At 40.6% G+C, this 23,771-nt stretch overlaps 1 protein-coding gene and 1 pseudogene across 2 annotated transcripts in view; both read left to right on the top strand.

The window, feature by feature from the left end:
- The window catches only part of Dnah9 (dynein axonemal heavy chain 9), a 365,933-nt gene that overhangs the window by 142,610 nt on the left and 199,552 nt on the right, over positions 1-23,771 (top strand). For both annotated transcript variants that reach the window (XM_063242417.1, XM_063242418.1), the window contains exons 29-35: positions 539-696; positions 4,538-4,676; positions 6,398-6,685; positions 11,610-11,820; positions 19,762-19,889; positions 21,093-21,201; positions 22,878-23,025. In XM_063242417.1, coding sequence (XP_063098487.1) covers positions 539-696; positions 4,538-4,676; positions 6,398-6,685; positions 11,610-11,820; positions 19,762-19,889; positions 21,093-21,201; positions 22,878-23,025 — 1,181 coding nt within the window. The remainder of the gene's footprint in view (positions 1-538; positions 697-4,537; positions 4,677-6,397; positions 6,686-11,609; positions 11,821-19,761; positions 19,890-21,092; positions 21,202-22,877; positions 23,026-23,771) is intronic.
- On the top strand, positions 14,626-14,876 carry LOC106026843 (small ribosomal subunit protein eS21-like; annotated as a pseudogene).

Consider the following 23,771-nt stretch of genomic DNA (forward strand, 5'->3'; position numbering starts at 1 on the left):
ATTTTCATGCACCAAATTCTTTATAGACTTTAATCCCTAGAACAAGATCAGGTCAGGTTAGATTACATTAGACAGGATTAGGTTAGATTAGAACAGAGCAGTACATTAGATTAGCTTCCGTGTCCTTAGTAAGTGATCTGTAAGGATGGTCAAATTACCTCTTAATGATTCTTTTTCATTATATAGAAACAAGACTGATGGGATTAAAGTGCCCCTCCACAAACTGTGATGAGGCGCTAATTAATTAATACACAAAAAAGGTCAGAACAGTGCCTCGCACATGGCTCTGTAGAAGAAGTCTATGTTCAGAGTCCTATTCACTGCTCAGTCCCGGCTCAAAACCATGATGTCATAAGTAGGAGTGTAGACATCCAGATTCTTTTAGAAATGCACCCAGGGCCATCAGCCAAGGGTACAAGCTGTGGTCACCAGGCTTTGTGCTTCAGGTAAAGAGGCCACATGATATTGACTTGTGTTAGATGTTAGACTGGTCAAGGCACTCCACCCCAGAGGTTTTCTCTACTGATTGGTCCACCAGGTTAAAAGCATCCAAGATGCAATTAGAGATAAGAAGCAGCAGTTCAACTTCCTGGGGGAGGAGATTAAGCTGAATCTTTCCGTGGGCATCTTCATCACCATGAACCCAGGCTATGCGGGCCGCACGGAGCTGCCTGAAAACCTCAAGGCTCTGTTCAGGTAAGCCCCACCTGCAGGCCTCTGCAGAGGAGTTTCTTTGATTCTTGTGCTGGGAATGAATGACATATACATTAATAAAAATTTGAAGTCTATAGAAAAGTAGACGTCTTTTAAACCACCTGTAACACCATCACCAGTAAAATTGTTTTTTGCTTAAATATTTTTGGTTCTCTCTGTCTCTCCATATATATATATATATATATATATATATATATATATATATGAATTTTATATACTTTTAGTGTATATTTATAGTGTATAGGATTTTAAATTCATAGTATGAATTTTATATACTTGTAGTCTAGTTTACAGGGTTTTTTTTATTTTTTGTTTTCCAGTCTGCTATAAATATTTTGTTCTGTTAGATACTTTTTAATAAATCTCATTTAATGACTATATTTTTCTATCCTGTACACAGTCTGAAATGTAATAAGGTAGTCCCTCTTGGTTGAATATTAAGACATTCTAACATTTAAAATTAATTCATACGAAATGCTGTAACGTACATTTTTGTATATAAATCCTCTTTTCCATATGCATGACTATTTTGTTTGGCTAGCTTCCCAGAAGTGGAATTACTGAGTTAATGATTAGGAACATTTTTAGGGTTCTTGATACACATTGCCAAATTACTTTCCAAAAATCATAGTACCAAATTACACTCACCGTAGCAATGCATAGGAGCACTTACTTCTTTTATTTCACCCTTGACACCCATGCACATTGCTATGTTTTTAAATCCTTTACTTTTTAAATTTTTATTGGTACACATTTGTAGTACATTGTGCTCACATTCATCATAGGGGATGTGCGTGACCCCACACACACACACACACACACACACACACACACACACCTCTTTATTTGTTTTATTTAAGAGAAAAAAAAGATATAGCAAACAAAGACAAAAAGCAAAAGGGACAAACAACAACAACAACAAACCCACAACAGTAACAATATAGGCTTTCAAAACAAGATGTTAGGAATTTCACAGTGGTTGTTATATTGCATATTGTTATCTTCCAAAGGGTTGCTTAGATTACCACACATAGACATGCAAAATTGATCTAATCACACGACTATTAAAGATATAACTGTATACATATACCTAAGACAGCTGAGATGACTATACTACTAATTCTATTAGTTCTGGGAAAAGAACAGTTAACACCTCATTCTTTTGATAATACAAATGGATTTCCTCGAAGAAACTTAGAGAACGCATCCTTCTTCCTGTTGACTCCACAATGAGAACACTAAAAGGTGCCCCCTGCCTTCTAAGTTTCTGCTTACTAAATTTTTACCTAAAGGAGGTAGATTGTGAGGAGCTGCAACCAAGCTGTTTTTGGATGGAGACCCCAGTGTTGTCTGTTAGGGAGGTGCTCTCATGGGCGTTTATAGTCTGGAGGGCAGCTGCCTGCATACTTTTGTTCCTCACTTTTAAACCACCCAGTCATGTGGCAAGTTCTTGGGTCCCACAAGTGGTGTGGGTTTCTCCTTGATTAAGCACATTCTGCTTTAACCAAGAAATGTTGAGGTATTAACAAGCCATCTACACTGCCACAGAAAACTGCATTGTTTGCTATGTACACAAGAGTAAGCTTTGAGTGACAAACAATAATACAGGTAGGTTATCATCCTGGTAAGATTATTTCTCATGGTTTTTTCACCTACATTTAAAAAGAATTAGTTAGTTCATTCAGGCCAATATAACAAAACACCTAAACTAGGTATCCTACACCAGAGGCATTTATTGTTTAAAGTTTTGGAGGCCAAAAGTCTGAGTTCAAGGTGCTGGTGTAGGCAGATTCTGATGAAGACAACTTTCAGGAGGTTGATGGCCTATCACGTTCTGTCCTAGATCCCCGATCTCCCAAACGAGTGGACAGCGGAGGTTAAATAAAAAGAGACAAATTGCATGATTTGTAGGGCTCCAGGAGGGTCAAAACCCTTAAATTAAGCTCAAGGCTTCGAGGGTAAAGACAAAGGATTCTCTGGATCAGTCCACTTATATTAGGACCAAGGACAAAGGACGGAGAAACTGAGGAAAGTGCTGGCAATGAGCAGGACCTTGGGAGTCCCTTCAAGGACGTCTCCAAGTCATGAATCAAGTCAATTCAGTAGCACTGTCTTACCATGAAGACATGGGAGAAGTGAGACTGTAGGAGTAATCTTTGCAGCTGCAGTCTCTACCTTGTTAACTGGGGTTGGAGCCAGAGTGTCCACAGCTGTGACCTTGTCTTGTCCTTCGAGGTATCTCTGGCCTCACAGGCCACTACAGGTCTCAGCCAGATTCATAGAGGTTCACTTACTATGAATCAGCTCCCGTCACCAGGCAAGGGGCCTAGGCCTAGGACAGACTCACAGATACACATAAAAAGCCAATTAGTAAAATTTAAATCCTGCTCAGAGCTGCTTCGTAGTGGTCTCCAACAATAGCCAACTTCTCTTGTACCCTCGTGTGACCAGAAACAGTGGACCTGACTTGCTGGCCTCCTCTTGTAAAGGCACTAATTTCACTGATGAGGGCTCTACCCTCAGGACCTAATTCCCACTCAAAGGCTCCATCTCCAAACACCTTCTCTAGGGTTAAGCTTCCAACATCCAAATTTAGAAGATCATAAACTTTCAGTCCAGCTGCATAGCCACAGAAGAAACTTTGGGGGTAAGAAAAGAAAACTTTTTAAAAACAATAAACACAAAAATCTATTTTTAACATTTAATTCTCACCAAGACTCTCTGAGGCAGATTCTATTAGTTTTCCCCTTTATACAGAAAACAGATGGTGTCACAAATTGTACAGGATACTAACCCTGGTTACTAGAATTAGCTAGCAGCCCAACTAGTACATATCAGAACTAGAGTATGAACACAGAGTCTCTGCTCCTTCTTAGATAGGTTTGACCATCCAGAGACAATCAGTATAACTTCTCAGCATTTGCCTCCCTAAAGTGTGTGAGCAATTGTTTTTCAAGACTGGGATCTGATTTTGTGTTGTTGAATATCCTGCTCTCACTGACTAGTGTTTTCTTGTGCCATTTAACAGTTTTGCTTCTGCAGAATTATTTTTCATATCCACACTGCATTCTGTTGAATGGATATGTATTACCTAGTGTTCAGGTTGCCAAGTAATTTTGAGAATCTAAATATTTGCCAGCTTTTTTGCAACTGAGCACAATGAAAAATATTTCAAGAAGAAATATGGGCATAAATGAAATTATTTTTGAATTTTTATGTCAGTATGGGGAAATACAATTAAAGAAATGTAATATTAGACTCCTGTAAATACCTAATAAGTTAATTTTTAAAAATGTTTTTAAAATCAAATATGGCTATTGCCAAAGGAAGAGAAAAGCATAGTAAATCCTTCTATTCAGAAAAGAATCCACTGCTATATTCTTGTATATGACATTTGGGGTTAAAGGTACTTACCTTAGATCTCAGTGTTAGAAATTTACATTTACAGTATGATACCTGAGTGGCCAGATTTTGAAGAAGACACACATCTTGAGGACGGGCTAGAGACACTGTCATTCTTCTGTAGCCACCCAGAAAGGTTCAACAGTAGCTGCAAAACATTAGCTTCTAACGTGTTCTAGACAATTTGCTTTATTAATGCACAGCTTTTGTGAAACACAACAGCCTCAGGTCACAAGCTCTAAGGTGGAACTCGGGCCTCACCTCAGGTCCATCTGCCATCACCTATCACCTTGGGTAAAAGAACCCACTCCCTTTATTCTTACTTAACTCATCTTGAAATTGGAAGTCTCAGGTTCAAGGACTGTGAAGTTCCTTTCATGTAGGAAACTGATGAACTTAGCTTCTGTGTCCCTGTGCACAGGCCGTGTGCGATGGTGGTCCCAGACTTCGAGTTGATCTGCGAGATCATGCTGGTAGCAGAAGGATTCATTGATGCCCGGATATTAGCCAGAAAGTTCATCACCCTTTACAGATTGTGCAAAGAACTCCTTTCCAAACAGGTAGGATCTCTAGGGTGATGGATGGCAAAATGTCACGCTATCCAGCTCTGAAAGTGTTCTGGCTAATGTGTTAATCTTTCTCAGACAGAGTCACTGTAGCCACAAGGACATGGTGGCACGTATCTATCATACCAGCAGTTTGGGAGGCTGGGCAAGAGGAGCACAAGGTCAAACCCAGGGAACTTTGGGCAACTCAGGGACCTAGTACAACCTTGCCTCAAAAAACCCTCTCAGTAGTTCTACAATAAAAACACGTTAACTTGGCACAGGGCCCCATTATTACTACAATATTTAATAACATTTTACAGATACCAGGATCCCACCAAGAAAAATTCCTGGAGGGAATGATCTCTACCTAAAACCAGAAGGAACTGGAAAGACAATTAGTGCTAACTAGCCCCGGGTTTCTCCTTGTTGCTCAGCCTTAAATGTGGTTCCTGCCTAATGCTGGCCCCCTCCTAGAGAACCCCATGCCAAGCATCTACAAGGTTCATGACTTGGGAAATGTCATGAGGACAAGGATAACAAAGACGTTTTCTTGAGCTATACCCATTAGTTTGACTTTCCCTGTGGGGTCATCTTGCTCTAATAACCTTTGCTGCCACAATACAAGGCTCTCTCACCCTTGTGAAATCTGTTCAAGGGGGAGAAGATGGCATTGTCTTCAGATTTTCTTTCCTATCATATCTTCTCTTGGTCCTCCGCCAGCACTGACTCCCAGGTCCGATGCATTCCACTCCTAACTGCTATCTTCCAACTCTCTCTTTTGAACTCTAAACCTTTATCAATCAATGCTGTAAGCCACAGGTCTTCCTGGGCGTTTGAAAAGCATCTTCAACTCAGCGCATCTGAACCCGTTCTTTGGTTTCCAGCTGCACCCCAGCTGATGACTCCCGTGTTGTGGCATACTTGATGTGATGTACAAAACCATCATTCATTCGTGAACAAGCTGGATTCGATTCCACTCTCTTGATACTTAGATAAGTCTCACTTAACACATTCACTATTACTTTTGTAGTGTGTTTCGATTGAAATATTGCACCTGCCTCTCTGTTAGTACCAGCAGCTCTACTCCAGATCCTCTAATCCATTCTTAAGCTAAGAGCTAGAGGAATTATTTTAATATGCTCCACACTGGTGTTCGGGTAAAAACCAGCAGACTCATCTCTGCCAGCAGCTGTATGGTGATCAGTCTGTCTACAATTACCTCTGTAGCTTAGCACTCACGGCTCTGACCTTGGTGTCCCATGATGCATTGGTATTGCTCTTTCCTTGAGTTTCTTGAATTGGTTTTCTTGTCACACTGAGCCAGCAGATGTTTGCTTTCCATTTCTTTCTCAACTGTGCTTGACTGAACTCTACTCCAGATTTTCTTTAATACTTTTCTGTTAGAAAAATCTGATCCACAGCCTCAGGTACAAACATCACGCCTTTTGTCATCACTGAGCACAGAAGTTTTCCTTTGCAGCATCTTTTGAAGAGTGATCTGCTACAAACCAAGTGGCAGAGCTGGGACATGAACCTAGGCGTGAGTCCAGCTCCACGCTGGGAGCCATATTCTACCACCCGCCCTCACACGGGAGCTGTAGGAGCCTTGTGTGGTCTATACTTGCTATGTTGTCCTCACCAGTGATATGTGTTGTCTATAATTTATCCTCCAAGCATCTGATACTCTGCATCCAGAAACTTGGGTCTAACCTGCATTGCCTACACTGTTACAGGATCACTATGACTGGGGCCTGCGGGCCATCAAGTCTGTGCTCGTGGTGGCAGGATCACTGAAGCGAGGAGACCCTGACAGGCCTGAGGACCAGGTCCTGATGCGCTCCTTGCGAGACTTCAACATCCCCAAGATCGTGACTGACGACTTGCCTGTGTTCATGGGCCTGATTGGGGACCTCTTTCCTGCCCTGGAAGTGCCCCGGAGGAGAGACCTGAACTTTGAGGCTTTGGTGAGGAAGGCAGTTGTGGACCTGAAGCTCCAAGCCGAGGACCACTTTGTGCTCAAGGTACAAGAGGCTTTCCTTCCCAATAGTCCTTTTCTTGGATAATGGATTGTGCTTAATCCGAAGAAGTTTTTTAGCTGTGCTGACATATCTAGTTAGGAACGATTCATTTTAGCAGTCTTTATTGGTGACCTTGAGTGTGTGATGCATGGTATGAAAAATAAAAGAAGTGGTATTAGCTCATACCATGAGTATCAGTAGGAAACAGATACACTGAAGAGTTTATAAAAACCTTAAGAGAAAAGCTGGAACTCAAAGGCAAACATAGCTCAGGGCTGTGGGAACCACTTGGCTTTGTGCTGTCTGCTGAGGAGGCTGCAGGGCACACAAGGACCCCGGGAAGCCCTCTCCCTCTCTGTTAAAACAGTGCATTAATGAAGTAGTCCCTTTGGCTCAGACCTTTAATTGTGATTAAAATGCTCTCTATCAGGATCAGATGTACTCAGGATCTACCTCTTGATCAATGAAGATTTAAGGTTGCAAGGGAATGACTGACCATCAGGCAGGGGAGAAATACCTGGGGAATTAACCGTGCTGATATTTCATTTGAGTTAGAATTCATTTTGAGTTTTTAGGGCTTTGAATACAAAGTTCTCTCTATTTTGAAGAGCCTACCCTAATCATTTTTTCCAGAAGTCCGTTATTTTTACTGTGCAGTTTTGAATAGGCTGATGTCTTCAGGATGCAAAAAATGTTAGAAGTAGAAATGTCTGCATAGAAAGAAGTGTGCTTTCAGGTAAGAATGGACAATCGCCACTAGAAAGGAGTAAAAGGTTGTGAAGCTCAAAGACCTGGACAGATTGCTGCTCAATACTATGAGTAAGAAGCATGTGACAGTCACTTAGACGTTCATAAGTGGCTTCACATTCTATATCACATTTGACCCCCAGCCCCAGCAGCCCCAAAGGCAAGTGACAAAAATGAGTTTCTTTACAGGTGAGGGAACTGAATGACACTCTGTTACTTATCCAAGATTCTACACTGGGCTCGTTCACATAAGAAAGAGTGTGTTTCCTAGGAGAACTTAGAGCAAAGAGGCAGATTCCTTGTAGGGCACTCCGGGAGGTATTTCTAGCACACAATACTTTTGCTGGTATAGATTATATATTTTTGTTGGCAGACAGCCTTGGTGTTATATAAATAGAATTAAGAATGAATTGGAATAAGCACTTCCCATTGCAAGCTGGTGTCTGCTTTCATTTGCAGAACGGAAGAGTCCTCTGCTAGCGTGATTGTTTCTGCAGGTCGATCCTTCCCCACTTCTTATGACCCTCTTCCTATTTTCAGTGGGCAGATGGCTGAAAGGTAGAGGAGAGAAGAATAGCACTGTAGATAGGAAGAAAATTGTCAGCAAAACGGTATGTGCAATACACACAGAGATTGTACAAGCATCAGGACCGTATTTTGTATCTTTTGCTCCTCTCTTTCCTCATAGGAGCTCCTTGCTCTTCTGTTAAGCCAGAGACTCTCTAGTAAGCGTTCTTAGGACAGATGACATCTCTGCCACTTTCCATTTGCACCGTCCAATTGAACATCCGAACACTTGAGCATTTGAAAACTCATTCTTTAAAAGTTGCCTTATGGGGCTCCGTTGGTATCCTGAGATCCCTTTGAAGTAATAATATAAATTTATATTTTTTATAAAAGGAATGAACTCATAGAATTATGGAACCTGAGAAGGTGATATTGCAGTAAATTTCTGGAAAGATGGAAAGAGGATGAAAGTGAGTTGGCAGATCTAGAAGAGGAAGAGGAGTTTGTGGAAAGGAACAGACTCAGGCTTCCAAGGGGTTGAGAGATGTGTTGTCAAAAGAAGAGCCCCTAGAGAAGCTCTGGGCTTGGTGGTGGTAATTAAGGGGGGGGGCAGGAGTGAGAAGGACAAAGAGGGAGACAGAGAGAAAGAGAGAGAAAGAGAGAGGGAGAGAGTGAGAGGGGGAGGGGAGGGGAGGGGAGGGGAGGGGGAGGCAACGAAATAGCCAGAGGAGAAACCCTTGAACCTTCTTACCCTATAATTCTGCCTCTTGGCTCCTCACATGCTTCTCCCCATACCTTTTTCCAGTTCCCAGTTCCCATTCAATGAAGACCGTGTGCTGCCAGGTATTCAACACTCATCTTGAGGCCAAAAAATAAAAACAAAAAGAACATATTTAAGAAAAATTAACAAAGTTCTTGGGGGAAAACTAAGACTACTTTCAGGGTACTGAAGCTCCAGATTGAAGCCCTTCCATTCTCTTGGGGTACCTCAACAGAAGGCCAATGTTACGGCTTGTATCTAGATGTTCCCCTAAAGCCTAATGTACTCATAGGCCAGGTCTAGGGTGTGTGGTGCTAAGATGAACAGTGTACGGTACTAAATCACCCCACTGATTGGTTTAGCAGAGTTCTGAGTGTGGATGATGATTGGAAGACCTGGCCTCAAAAAGGACATAGTTTAGATAGGATGGCAGGGAAAGGGAGAGGTTTGCTCAGTGCTGCTGCTGATGCCGCCTCCTGCCTGCTTCTCCATGAGCTGCTTCTGCTCTGCCACACCACTGTGCCATGTCACTGTGCCTTCGGGCCAGTCAACTATGAACTCAAACCTCTACAAACCGTGAGCTACAATAAACCTTCCCTCCTTCCACTTGTGTGTGCTGGTTACTGGTCTCAGTGACCAGAATTAGATATTGTTAACTTGGATACCCGAGATCCAACCACCTCCCAAAGTACTGCCTGTGAGCATGGGAGGTTGTGAGAGGAGGTTAGATACAAGCCATAATACTGGCCTTCTGTTGATAGAGGGATGGGAAGAATGGAAAAAGAAAGGCTTTAATCTAGAGGACCTAAATCTAGATCCTAATCTAGAGGATCTAAATCTAGATCTTTAATCCAGGACCCTAAAAGACAGCCAGTTTCCTGTTTACTTACCCATACGTGAGGGGGCTAGGGTTAGGCCAATATCTACCATGTCCATGGAGTTTCCACTCACACTTCCTCCCTGCGAAAAGACCAGGATAACCATAGGGAGCACCTAGCTAGGCTTGGAGAAAACATAGCCTTTTTAAACTTGAGATTGCTGTGTTTGATTCATTTGTAAAGAAATAGGTGCATACTGAGACTACAGTACTAAGTGAAATGAATCAGACATGAAGGTTAGAAGGTTAAACATGGTTTCCATTTTGTGAGACACCTAAAATATAAATAAACTTAAAGAAAAAATAGATGATAAGAAACAGATGTACGCTTTGTGGAGATGGAAAGAGGATCAGAGGAGGAGGAGAGGAAGAAGAGCTCAGAAGAGAAGTAAAAAGATAAAGATGCGACATTTACATCTATGTCTATATATCTAGAAACATAGATACATCTGTAAACTTAGATACACAGAATATCAGTTCCCCAAAATATATGTAAATCTCATGTGTATCTAGCATATACTGATTTTTGTTTTGTATGGGGGATTGAACGCATGACCTCATGCTTGCCAGGCAGGCACTTATGCCACTGAGCTAAATCCCAGCCCCCAACATATACTGATTTTTTTAAAGTGATGTAGAAAAAACTTGGCTTGCCAACTATGGGAATAATTCAACACCATGAGAGATTGAGGCAGACACATTCACACGCACCTGCACACACACACCTAACCCCCGGGTACATAAGAAACAGAACATTTTAAAAGTTTGTGTTGATATCTTTGAAGAAAATTCTGCTCATAGAACAAGAATTGGATGGCTTTTTAAAAGACCTGTTGGAGGATTTGAAGGAGCTCTTTGAAATGTAAAACTGTATCATTGATGACACACAATATTCAGCACGAGGATTGGAAATAAACTCAAAGGAATCTCCTGGGATGAAACTCTGTGTGTATATATGTTTATGTAAAATAAAAATAAATACATATAGAAAGAAACAGGCACAGAGGCAAGCAGATGGTGGAGCACTGAGCTAGGTTCTCCAGCATGTCATCTGTGGGAACTGCAGAAAAGATACTCTAAACACCTGCCTGAGCTAGACAGCCATGTGTCCTGGCTAAAAGGACTCCGTACCTCACAAAGTAAACACAAATGCACTTATACAGAGACAGGTCATGCTAGAATTTCAAAGAGGAACAGCAAAGAATAAAAGTGGCTGGGCATGGTGGTGCAGGTTTGCAGTCTCAGCACTAGGAAAGGTGAATTCAAAACCAGCCTGAACTATATAGTAAGACTAATTTTTTTTTATGGGATGAAAATGTCCCAGTTGAGTGAGGACATACTACATGAAAGAAGCCACTCACTAAAGATGACATTCTATGATTCTAGTTATGTGACATTTCCACAATAGTCAAAATTATGGAGATATGATTTACATCAGGGGCTTCACAGAGCTAGATAATGACTTGGGGCTGGGGAGCCACTCCTGAAGGATGTGGGTCTTTTGTTGGGGACCGGACAATGTTCTAAAACTGCACAGTAGTGATGGTTTTTAAATTATGCAAATATGCTAAAAGCCCTTGTATACTTCCAAAAGGTGAATTAATGGTACATGAAATACATCTCAATAATGTTGTTCAGATTAATAAAATGGTCAGTGAACCTGGAAACCAACTTTAACTTGTAGCAGCATAAGAGTAAGTCCAATCAGTTGCCTATGAGAAAAAAAATCCGGGAAGACAAGACTCCAAGACAAGATGCAGTCTCCATTTGGTACCAGAGCCTGGCATGATCACCATCTCCACCACTGCAATTCTTCTCCTCCTCCTCTTCTGTCTCCAGGAGTTAGGGAGCACGGAGCACACTCCCCAGTTGACCTCAGGATCTCCTACCATAACCCACCTATTAGAGGTGCCCTCTCTTAACATGCCTCCCTTAGGATAGGATCTTACTTCCGCCAGCAGCGGAGCTCCCTAAAGAGCAGCCAGCAGCAGATGTGGCACATCCATCCCCTGAGGCTGCCCTTCCTGTCTCCCCAGGTGGTCCAGCTGGAGGAGTTGCTGGCAGTACGGCACTCTGTGTTCGTGGTCGGTGGTGCTGGCACTGGCAAGTCACAAGTGCTGAGATCCTTGCACAAGACCTATCAGATCATGAAGCGCCGCCCTGTCTGGACTGACCTGAATCCGAAAGCAGTCACAAATGATGAACTCTTTGGCATCATCAATCCGGCCACACGAGAATGGAAGGATGGTAAGAGCTGATTCCCCCAAGGAGAAAGTTCCTAGAGCAAGCTTGGGGGCAGTGGGATGAGCTGCAGAGGCCAGAACATCAAATGGGTCTGTGAGGGACCACAGAAGGCTGAGGCTCCCCACCTCAGCTTTGCAGATGGCCTCCTTCCTTGGGGACTTCTTCCAGCTGTCTGCTGGAGAGGACCTCATGTTTTAGAGAGGGATAAAACAGTCAGAAGCTCAGCTGTGTTGGGCTGAGTGGAGCTCAAGGCGCTATCTGGCAATGGGTATAAGGGATGCACAAGGTAGAGAAACCACGCTCATTCCTAAAGAAGCCCTGCAGACTCGCGTGGAGGCGCCCCTCTCCCACTGTGGAAACTGCCCTGGGGGTGATGCAAAAGCTTCCTGCTGGGGACACTGTGCCTGGGCCAGGTCCCTGGTGATGCTGAAGCGTCCTGGTCCCCAGGGCTGTTCCCATGCCCACAGTGACCCAAAGGATTGCAGATCCACATTCACACTGGGGTTCTGGCATCAGGAAATCTCCCCTCATTCAATGTCTGACTTTTATCAGGGATAAACTGTATTTCTTCCTTAATTGAGAAACTTCAGTCAGAGGCCTAGAGGAAGAGAATTTAATAAGCAGCATCTCTAATTTTTATTTCGCTATTAGTGAGGCTTGGCATCTTTTCCTTCTTGTTGGTCTCAGTAATTTGCTCTTCTGTGTTTTATTTCTATTTGTTATTCTGTATCAGCGTGTTAGAGTTCTTTGTATATCAAAGATTAACTCTTTGTCACAGGAATCACTAATGCTTTTTATGACATAGTTTACCATGCACTATTTTTAAAAGGGAAATTATGTCTCTCTGGTCTTTTTAACATCTGGGATTCCTATTTAGTTTGTAACTCTTTCTAATTTTCAGCTACAGATATAGTATCATAAATTTGATGTATAAGGATTCTTTGTACATTAACATTTTTTATCCATCTGGAATTTATTTGGGGGCTTAGTATGAGGTACAGTAGAAAATCAAATTTATTTCCTTCCAGATGGATCACTGTGCCAGCACCATTTATTAAGTAAACCGTGCTTTCCCTCTGAATTAAGCGCTCGCTTGTCATTGGTTAAGCTCTATACACGCTGAGGTCTGATTCCAGGCTTTCTGTTATGTTCCACGCTATTTATCTGATCCTGTCTGAACGTCATCCATTCAAGTTACAATCATTTTACAGTACAGTCTAATCTCTGATGAAGTAAATTGCTACTCAATATTTATACTTTTCTCAGTATCAGGTGCTGCTTTTTCCATATTAAATTTAAGCTTCAAAATAAAGTTAATATTTTAAAGTTAATATTTTAAATAAAATGTCATCCAATTTATACCTTAAACTTAGGAACACTGACAATGATATAGTAATCATAAATTTATAGAGACTAAGCCCTATATCTTTAAAGAAAATGAAAAAAATAAGTACATACACAGAGCAAATTACAAATACTTCATTACAAGAACTTTGCATCCTGTAAGTAGGAAATATTCCTCTCTTGGTTAACCCATTGAACATTTCCAAAAATTAAAAATTCAATTTGCTACACAGTAATCTATATTGAATTTAAAAGTATCAGTTTATAGGCCACATTCTCTGATCAAACAATGGAAGCAACTAGCAACAAAGTGAGCCAAAATAATTTGACCATATACCTGTAACCCAAGCAATGCTTCCCTACTCCTGAATCAAAAAGAAACTTGAATTACCACCAATAAAAAGAAGTTATTCTCCTTGACATAACTCCCTGAAAGTGTTCTACCTAAATACAAACCATTGCAAGAACTAAAGGAAGAAGAGGAGAAGAAGAAGCAGAAGGAAGAGGGGGAGGAGGAAGAGGAACAGAGAGAGGAGGAGCAGGAGGAGGAGGAGATGATGGTGATGGTGGTGAAGGAGAAAAATTCTGTACCAAGTTCGAAAGTATAGGCAACAACTGTGAAGACAATAAGATTCATTATGACGCCCATTCTGGTTGACTATTATCTTCTTTTGAAGTCCTGTGATGTCTCCAATGTTTTGGTTTTATTCTTTACTGTTTTGTTCAACTTTATTACAACTGATGATATAGGCAATTCTTTTTAAGATAGCAAGAGGCAGTATGGTAACCATTGTTGATCACCTAGTATTTTGTTTTTACATTATCTATTAAGTCCATCCTTTTGATTTGACTGACTCTGTTCTGTTATGTCACATTTGGTTTTACTCTCTTCAAAAAAAAAAAGTATTAAGAACTGTGGAAGTAATAAAACCCAAAATGTGTAATTATCATTGTACAAAAGAGAAAAAGAAAGTGCTCTAAAGGATATACCTGCATATATATTTAAGTGTATAAGATAGATAACCATATTACTGAGTTTTGTTGGATCATTGAACAGAACTGTTTGCAGTCTCACTGTTTGAAAGTCCACTTTATACGCTTTAATTTTGTAACCTGAACAACCATTTCTAAGATAACAATATGTAATCTATTAACTAGTGATTCCCTACTGTTTATTCTTTCTGAAATTCTGTATAACTTGTACTCTTTTTCTGTTTTTTTTTCTTTTTCTCCTTAAATAAAATTAAAAAACAAAAAGAAATCTATGGGACATAATTAAAGCCTCTAAGGAAAAACTTTGAATTCTGTTATAGAAGCCAGGCTGAAACTGGGGCATTAGCATCTGTAATAAGCAATTACTCAAATTAAGCTTGAAGAAAATTAGGGGGAAAAACTAATAAAGATAAAACTTAAATTGCTTTCTCTGCCTGTGCTCGTGGTGGAGGCAGCAGGCGGGGCCTCAATATGCAGAACTACATCACCGAGTGTGTGGGCTTGCATGTGCCTTGGAAATGCTCTGCCAACAAGACAGTATTGTTACCAAGGACCACGCATCTATCCAGATGGACGTGGCCAAGTCTGACAAGGTCACAGATGGGTTTAATGGCCAGTTTGAAACTGACGTTATCTGCAGGGCCATTAGAAGGACTGGTAAAGCAGATGAGTCCATTCTACCACTGGGTAAGGCTGGTGGCATCCTCTCAAAGAACTTATGAGTAGAGAGAGTTGGGGGTGAAGAATATCTATCACAAATAGTCAGGAAGACAAAACCTGAAATTAGAAAAATCACCAACATAAATACTAGTATCGGTTCTTCATAAAGATCAATGTTGCTAATTATGAGCATAATTAATGGGGAATAAGATAAATATGATTAGGAATTATTAAATTAAGACACTAATTCGATGACATATTTGAAAAATAGATGAACCCCTAGCAAAGCATCTATGAATTTTTTTTGTTTATTAAGTTTGTTGCTACAGTTTAGACATTCATGCTGACCACATTCATCACAGGGGATTTGCACCTGTACCCGGTGTGCCTTAGCTCCTATGGTTTTTCTCCCACACCCCTTCCCTTAACCCATCTTCTGTTTCTTATTTACAAAGGTTTGCTTCAATTTTATTGTTTTCCTCTCGTGTTTTTCTTTCCCCTTCCTCCCACCTCGACTCCCCTTTCCTTTTAAACAATTTCTTCCTATTCACCATATCTATTATATACTCTGGTTCTGGTCTACGCCTGCAGTTTCTCAGTCCTGAGCTCAATAAGAAAGAGAACACTTGAGTAAACAAATTAAGAGTCCCCCACGCCTTGCGCTGGCAGAGAGAAACAGGAGATCAGCCTCTGCCTGCTAGAAGGCCCTTTCCTCTGAATGCCCAGCATGGCTGAAGGAGACAGATCCACCTCTGCCAGCTGTGTGCCGCCACCAAAACGTCCTATAGGTGGCCAGTGTGGGCAGAGAGAACCAGAAGATCCACCTTCACCTTCAGGGAGCTGCCACCAGAAGGCTTCTTCCTGCAGGCAGCCAGCAGGAGCAGGGACACACAGCCAGGTAAGCCCGTGCAATCCTAGGCCACCACTGGAGGCCCTTGGTTCCCTCAGGCAGCCATCACCCACTAGCAGAATCAGACAAACACACTCCTATGTGTCTGCCACCACTGTGGGGGTCCCAGTGTAGACACACAGGCTAAGAGAAGTGCACCCCTGATCATCAACAAAGCCACAGTGTAGCTGCATAGATCTAGAGAAGCCCACTCCACACGCTGCTACCTCTGGAATTAGAGGAACCCAGGTACCTGTCCCATCCCCCTACACTGCCTAGGGGAAGCCAACACAGGAAGTGCCTGGAGCCCCACAACCTGCTTGGGAACCCAGGAGAATGTCAAGACCAAGGAGCAAAATGCAAACTGAGACCTCTAGACCACACACACTAAGTCTGGAAGATACAGTCATGAAAGAAAACAGAAGTCACAGACCTGAAATCTCTGAGAGGATAGCAACTGAAGAAAGGAGACAACTCCATGAGATTGTCAAAGCAGTCAATTCAGAAATAATGTCTCAGGTAGAAGAAAAATCACAAACATACTGGAAGAATTGTTCAGCAGGTCTAAAGAAGATATAGACAAAAAAGAAGAGCATAGGAAAATGATGGAAACCTTGAATGAATGTAGAAAGGAATTACATGAGACAAACTCAAAGGGGGATGCAGGGAATTTAAAATTCAATCAAAAGCTGTCAAAACCACTTGAAAGAGACTGAAGATAAACTTTCAGACCTTGAAGACAGGATTGCAGCTAGTGATCGTGAAAGGAAAGATCTCTTAAAAATAACACAATCAGGAAATAACAACCCAGTGGCTGCAGGATGATGCAGAGAAGCATAACTTAAGAGTGACAGGTGTAGGTGAACACAGGGGTCAACACAGATGAGATTAAAAGGATATTCACAGAAATAATAGAAGAAAACTTCACAAACATGGGAAAAGGATCTGGCGTGCAGATAAGTGAGGCATACAGGACTCCAACTAGGCATTACCAAAGTAAATCTATGCTCAGACATATAATAATCAAGATCCCAGAAATTCAGCACAAGAACAGAATATTAAAAGCTGTTAGAGAAATGAGACAGATCACCTATAAAGGAAAACCAATCCGAATCACAGCAGACTTATCAACACAAACCACCAAGTCAAGAAGACTTTGGAGTGAAGTGTTTTAAACCTTGAAAGAAAACAACTTCCAACCCAGATTGCCCTGCAAAACTATCTTTCAAAATTTATAGAAAAATAAGATACTTCCATGATAAAGAACAACTGAAGGAATTCATGACTACTAAACCAACCCTACAGAGAGTGCTAAAGGATATCCTAGAGAGAGATAAAGATGACCATGGTCCAAGGAGCAGCAGAGGGGGATCCCCAAACAAGACAGGAAACTGAATGAAGGGGAAAGTGGAGGACCAACAGCAGGAGGACAGCAGGACAGAACCAATGTATGCTGGTTGTAATCATTAATGTAGATGCCTCAGGTCAGCAATAAAAAGAAACACAGGGAGCATGGATCAAGAAACAAGATCCATCGATATACTGTACACAAGAAACACATCTAACTGGAAAGGAAATTCATAGACTGAAAATCAAAGCAGAGAAAACAATTGTTTCATGTGACAGGAGTCCCCCTCCAAAAAAAAAATAAATAAATAAAAAACAAACAAGTGTAACTTGCCCATCAACTGAAGAATGGATTTAAAAAATATGGTATTTTCATGCACTGGAAATCTACCCAGCTATAAAGTAGAATAACCTCAGAGCTTCTGTAGGTAAATGGACACAACTGGAGATACATGTTCATGAGCAGAGCAGTTCAAACTCATACATATGAGCCCTAATATAAGAAACAGAAGGAGTTAATGGGATCCAAAAGCAAAATAGTTAATGTAAGAGCAAAGAGGAGGAAATAGCTGGGAGGGAAAGGTGGAAGCTACTGTCAATTTCTTATTGTCTTATCTTGAACTCTTGCATTGTTTACACAACTTTGTTAGGTTTGGCTTTGTTCTGTCTTGTTGCATTAGATTCTATGCTGTCAGATGGTAGGGGCAGCTATTTTGAATATAATGGGATGTATTATGGTAATCATGGTTTCCTATTATATTGCTTTGAAGTCTTACAATGCTTTCATTCATTTGATTAGTTTTATTCTGTTTTGTTTGATTTTGTTATGTGTAATGGTATGAATAGCTATTTTGAAGGAAACAAGATATTATGGTAACCATTGTTGATTTAGTATCATCTTGCTTTGAAGTCCTACCATGCCTTTGTTCTTCTGTTTTGATTGGTTCTATCCTGTTGTGGTTTATTTGATTTTATTATGTGTGATGGTATAGACAAATTTTTTGAGGAAAATGAGATATTGTAGTAGTGATTGTTCATTTCCTGTTGCTTGGCTTTGAAGTCATGTAATACTTTCATTCTTTTGAATGATTTTATACTATTTTGTTTTGTTTGATATTGCGTGTGAAGGTATGGTCAACTATTTTGAAGAAAACAAGAGACATTACGGTAGCTACTGTTGATATCCGGTTGTCTTGTTGTGAAGTGCTCTGTTGCTTGCATTGCTCTGTTCTGATTTGCTTTGTTCTGTTTTGTTTTGTTTTATTCTCTTGGAAATTAAAAAAATTTAAAAACAAATAAAAAGAAAACTTTAAAGATAGAACAAAAATTCATAGTTTAGGAGCTGGGGATTTAGCTCAGCGGCATAAGTGCCTGCCTTGCAAGCAGGCAGTCATGAGTTCGATCCCTGGTACCAATAAAAACAAAAAAGACAAAAAAAAAATTCGTAGTTTGAAAATCATAAAAATATAGCTCTGAAATAATTTTGTGGAGTCAGAATAATTTAATACCAATTTTCATATAGAACCAAAAACAACCTGATTTTACTTATTAATATAGACACAAGAATTCTAAATATAAATATCGATAAATGCAACAGTAGCTTAAAAAATAATAATAGTACAGTTTGATCAAGTAGAATCTATTCCAGGAATGTAAACATAGATCAAAGCAAAAATGATAGGTAAATTAAAGGAGAAAATCATTTAGCCAATCTATTGATACTTAACACTCATTAATTACTCCAGTAGAAAGTTCCCAGTAGAATAGGATTAGTAGGACATCTCGTACTATGTACCTAAAGTTGAAAGAAATTGAAAGCTCTCTAAATAATGATACACAAAACTTTTTCCACTAAAATCAGAAGCAAGTTATGGAGGCATCTACTCTGAGCATTATTAATCAGAGCTGCATATTGGGAGTCTAGAAAATGTGGTAGGACCAGAAAAAATAATATATGGTGCAGATAAGAGAGAGAATGTTGATTTCCTCAGGGTACAATCTGGAACCTAGAAAACCCATGAGGTATTCTTGAAAAATCACCAGTAGGAATAAGAAGGTTTATTAAAGGTAAGTGAACATGAAATGAATAGCCAACTAAAAACAGAAATGAAGAGAGAGAAAATCCCATCTACAGTAACAATAAAAACTATGAAATATTTAGGAATACATTTACCCTAAGAGATCTATTAAATAGCTGTAAAATTTTATTATGAACATAAGACAATACATGAATAAATGAAAAGGCATACCATATTATTGACCGGAAAAGTTTGATATAATGAAAATCAATTCTACCCAAATTAATGCATAAGTTTCATGACAATAAGAATCACATTAAATCGTCTCTCAAAGCCTATCTTAGGCAAAATTTGCTAGGGATGAAAACTTTACCGAAAAGAAAGGAATGCAGCTTATGTCACCACAACTGGCCTAAATGACTCACTGGGTCTTTGGTCACTTAAAAGGCTCATACTGTTAGGCACTGCTGTTTCTAAATGTTCTGTGGTTCTTACGGCTATTATGAACAAGTCGAGCACAAGACTGCATCTTGGACAGTCACATGTTTGGTTGCACAAGATAGAAAATCAAGTCTGAGCTGCTTTCTCTATTTACACCTCCTTCTGAGTGTGGTAGCCAGTGAGAGAAAGTTACGTTAAGAAAATGAGAATTCATAGTGAAATGGAAAATAAATCGTTGGTGTTTCCTTTTAGGATTGTTCTCCTCCATCATGCGGGACCTTGCCAACATTACCCACGATGGACCCAAGTGGATTTTACTGGATGGTGACATAGACCCAATGTGGATCGAGTCTCTGAACACTGTCATGGATGATAACAAGGTATCAAAGGCAGACACAGCCCTCATCGGTTCTGATCAGTCCCTAGGGTGGTGCCCCAGTGTGGCCAGTACATTGGGAAATCTAAATTCCACATGATGGTTAAACAAAAGTTAGCAACTACAGGTGTCTGACAGATGTCTCGCAATGGATACATTTTTCTCACCTGCAGCCTTGGCCTTCTGCAGGAGTATGCCATTCTCACCTGACTTTTGACATGGTTGTAATTTCCTTCAGAATGTCCTGCAGAGAGAATCATTTTATATTTAGAGCTGGGAAGAACTTTAAATCATCTGTTCAAATCTTTTTTTTTTCTAATTCTAATTCTTATAAGAAAGGAAACTAAGCACCAGAAACACTCTTATCCTGTCAGGCTCCTGTCCATGGTGGTAAATATCCATCCATTGAGAGTCCATGCCTCTTTTATAAACAAAGAAAATTAAATGCATGCCTGCAAAGTGGCTGTTAAGCTGGTAGCTCTTCCTAGACTTGTGCAAAAAGCCCATCCAGATTGGAAGTGTTCAAATGACTTCAACATTCACAGAGTCATTAGAATAAATGCAGGCTCTCCCAGCAGGACTACTTAGAAAGAAGAGCAGTAATATGAAACTGAAGTACTCTTCTCTAATATTCCAATATGGTCTAGTTCGTTCAAATTATTGACATCAGTTTAAACAGTTTAAATAACTTTCTTCCTGAGTTTACAGACACACAGAGGACAAAAAGAGAAGGACGCAGGGGGTGATTGTAGTGTTGTAGAAAATAACATACAAAAGAAGAAAATAGCCATCCTGACTTTGTTTTGTGCCACTATAACAGAATACTAGAGACTAGGTAGTTTATTAAGAAAAGACATTTATTTGACTCGTAGTTCTGGAGGCCAGAGGGTCCAGGATGGGGGCCACCTCTGATGAGGGTCCTCTTCCTGTGTCATCTCATACAGGAAAGAGAAATGCAAGCAGAGAATGAAATGCTTAGCCCCAAACCCTTTTATAATTAGCACTAATCCATTTACAAAAGTGATGTCCTCCTGATCTTATCACTTCTTCAAGGTCCCACATCTTAGTGTTGTACTAGGGATTGGGTCCAACATATAAAACATAAAACATCACACGTCCACCACCCTGACTGATGATAATCCACTAGTCCCATCAGTCAACAGTGCTTCCTAATTCCTCCTCTTATTGATGTCCTCGCTTTTCCCAGATACTGACCCTGGCCAGCAACGAGAGGATCCCTCTTAACCCCACCATGCGGCTCCTTTTTGAGATCAGCCACCTACGCACAGCCACTCCAGCAACCGTCTCCCGAGCAGGTGAGGCCCTGCAGGTAATACTACTCAATGGAGACAGGTTCTCCAAGGGCCAGAAACCAATCACCAAGTCTGGCCTGGTCATCAGCCCTAATCCACATCTACAGCGGCAGAATCATTTCATTTCATTAATTCATAAGTGTTGTGTCATGCAAAGGGAAATAGCCATGGAGCTGGGCAACCAGCCACTACACAGAAATGTCTTGAGTTAAGTTCCTCTTAGACCATATCTAACCTCCAAGTCAGTGGAGAGGACCAACAATCCTGTATATCATTAACTCCAGGTGGGAAATATCAGTGCTATCATAATTTTTATCTCCATGATTAAATTTATTAGCAGAGTGTAGAGGATATAAATAATCTACTAAGTAAAATAATCAATCTTAAAGAATAGAGTATGTAAGGATAGTTTCTAAGGCCTAGAGAAGAAGGAAATAGATATTCAGAAGGTACCAAATTTCAGGAAAGCAGGTTGAATAAGTTCTAGAGATCTGTATGCAACACAGTACTGATGGATAGATTTCATATTAAATGTTCTTAATACATACGCAAAAATACTAACACAAACAAACACACACATAAAAAACCAAGACAGAGTATAAAGCAGTTTTCGAAGGTGGTGAATGTTTATTACCTTGACTGTGAAGATCGTTTCACAGGGGGATGCCTATATCCAAATTCAACAAACATTCAATATGTACAGTGCTTTATATATCAATTATACCTCAATAAAGCTGTAAAAGTATTTTGCAACTGGGAAAGAATCCAGAGATGGGGAAGGGAATAAAGAACTAAAGAGAATTAAGATTTGTTCTGTGCATGTGACAGTTCCCCACGGGCGAGTGAATTAGGCACTACAAATATGAACTAATAAAATTTTTCAATTTAAAAATAAGTAAACTTTTAATTTTTCATAAAATAAGCTAGTAAAAATAATTAAAAAACAAAATTTGATAGCTACCATGATATTAGGTTCCTTGTCATGGGCCCCTGCAGGCACTGGACTGCACAGCACTGGAGAATGGTCTCCAACTCTGTGTTAGTTTCATATCACTGCTGTAATAACTATAACAAATCAGGATGAACTTGGTGGCCTTTTTAACCGCAGAAATTTATTCTCTCACATTTTTGGAAAACATCAGCATCAGCATCCCCCTCCAAAGGCCCCAAGGAAGAATTCTCCCATTCCTGTGACTCTAATCTCTGCCTTCCTTGCTTGGCTTTCTCATCTGGACCCTTGTGAATGACCCATTCAGATAATCCAAGAACTCTCATCCCAAAATCTTTAATTTAGTTAACATCCACAAAGCCCAGTTTTTCCAAATAAAGTCACATTGACGAGGTCCGATAGTTAGGTCCTGTACCTCCATTCAATTCCCTGTGTGCTCTTGTTCCATGACCAGCATTGCCGATGAGTCACACACACTCTTTCTTCCTGAGTCTAGACTTGGCTTTAGAATCCTTCCAAACACTGCTGTACCCTCACCTGTCATCTGTACCACCAGTACAGTTGGTACTGGGTCCTCAATAACAAAGCCACATGTCCCCTCTGTCCGAGACCAAGAATCTGTTCTTTAAGTTCTGTCTTCTGTATATTTCTAAAGAGAAGAGATAACTCCTTAGGGTGAAGAAGATACATATGTGGACTGTTCACTGTACACTGTCCTTTGTGCTTGCAGGAATCTTATATATCAACCCTACAGACCTGGGATGGAGCCCTCCGGTGAGCAGCTGGATTGACCAGAGGGAAATCCAGACAGAGAGAGCCAACCTAACCATTCTGTTTGACAAGTACCTGCCAACCTGCTTAGACACACTCCGAACAAGGTAGGCTGACAAACAAGGATGCTAAACAGACTCACACAGCAATAACGAACACACTGGCTCACTTCGGATATCCTGCTTATACTCTGTCCTATTCCCAAAGTCAGAAGCCTCCAGGCACAGCAGATGGCAGTGGTGAACACGCATTAGGATGGCCGTGGAATACTTATTGTCAGTTCAGACAAGAAGACAGTTGAGTAAAGAGAATGTGGCTTTTCCTCAATGCCATATGTGTCTATATGAAGGTGATTGTAACATCAGATAGCAGTCCTGGGGCTCAGATCTCCAATTTTCAGGGGAAGCAGATGGCCCTCCCACAGATGATTGACAGGCCAGGCCAGCAGGCCTAGAGGTGAAGCTGATGCTTGTCAAAAACATAGGGGACCCCCCTCTTCTTATTCCTGGATACACGTGACATTACCCAAATAATGTGGGATTGGATGTAATGCATCATTTAACAGGTCCTCCCTTGCCGGGCATTATGAGTTCACTTTTCCCCTTATAGTTTTTCAAAAATAAAAGTAACAAGTCCTGACCACCTGTCAGACAGTTTTCCATTACTACTGGGACACATACCTGAGATAGTAAACTTAAAAAGGTAAAAGTTGACTTTGGCTTACAGTGGTTGAGATCTCAGCCCGTGATCAGTTGGCCTTGTTGTCAGTACATCATGACAGGAAAATGTGGCAAAACCAAACCAATCATTTCATGTCTTGGACATGAAAGAGAGGAAGAGATTAGGGTCCCAC

This window comes from Cavia porcellus, unplaced genomic scaffold (genome assembly GCF_034190915.1).
Source record: "Cavia porcellus strain 051 isolate PalLab524CR breed Dunkin Hartley unplaced genomic scaffold, mCavPor4.1 scaffold_32, whole genome shotgun sequence".
NCBI lineage: Eukaryota > Metazoa > Chordata > Mammalia > Rodentia > Caviidae > Cavia > Cavia porcellus.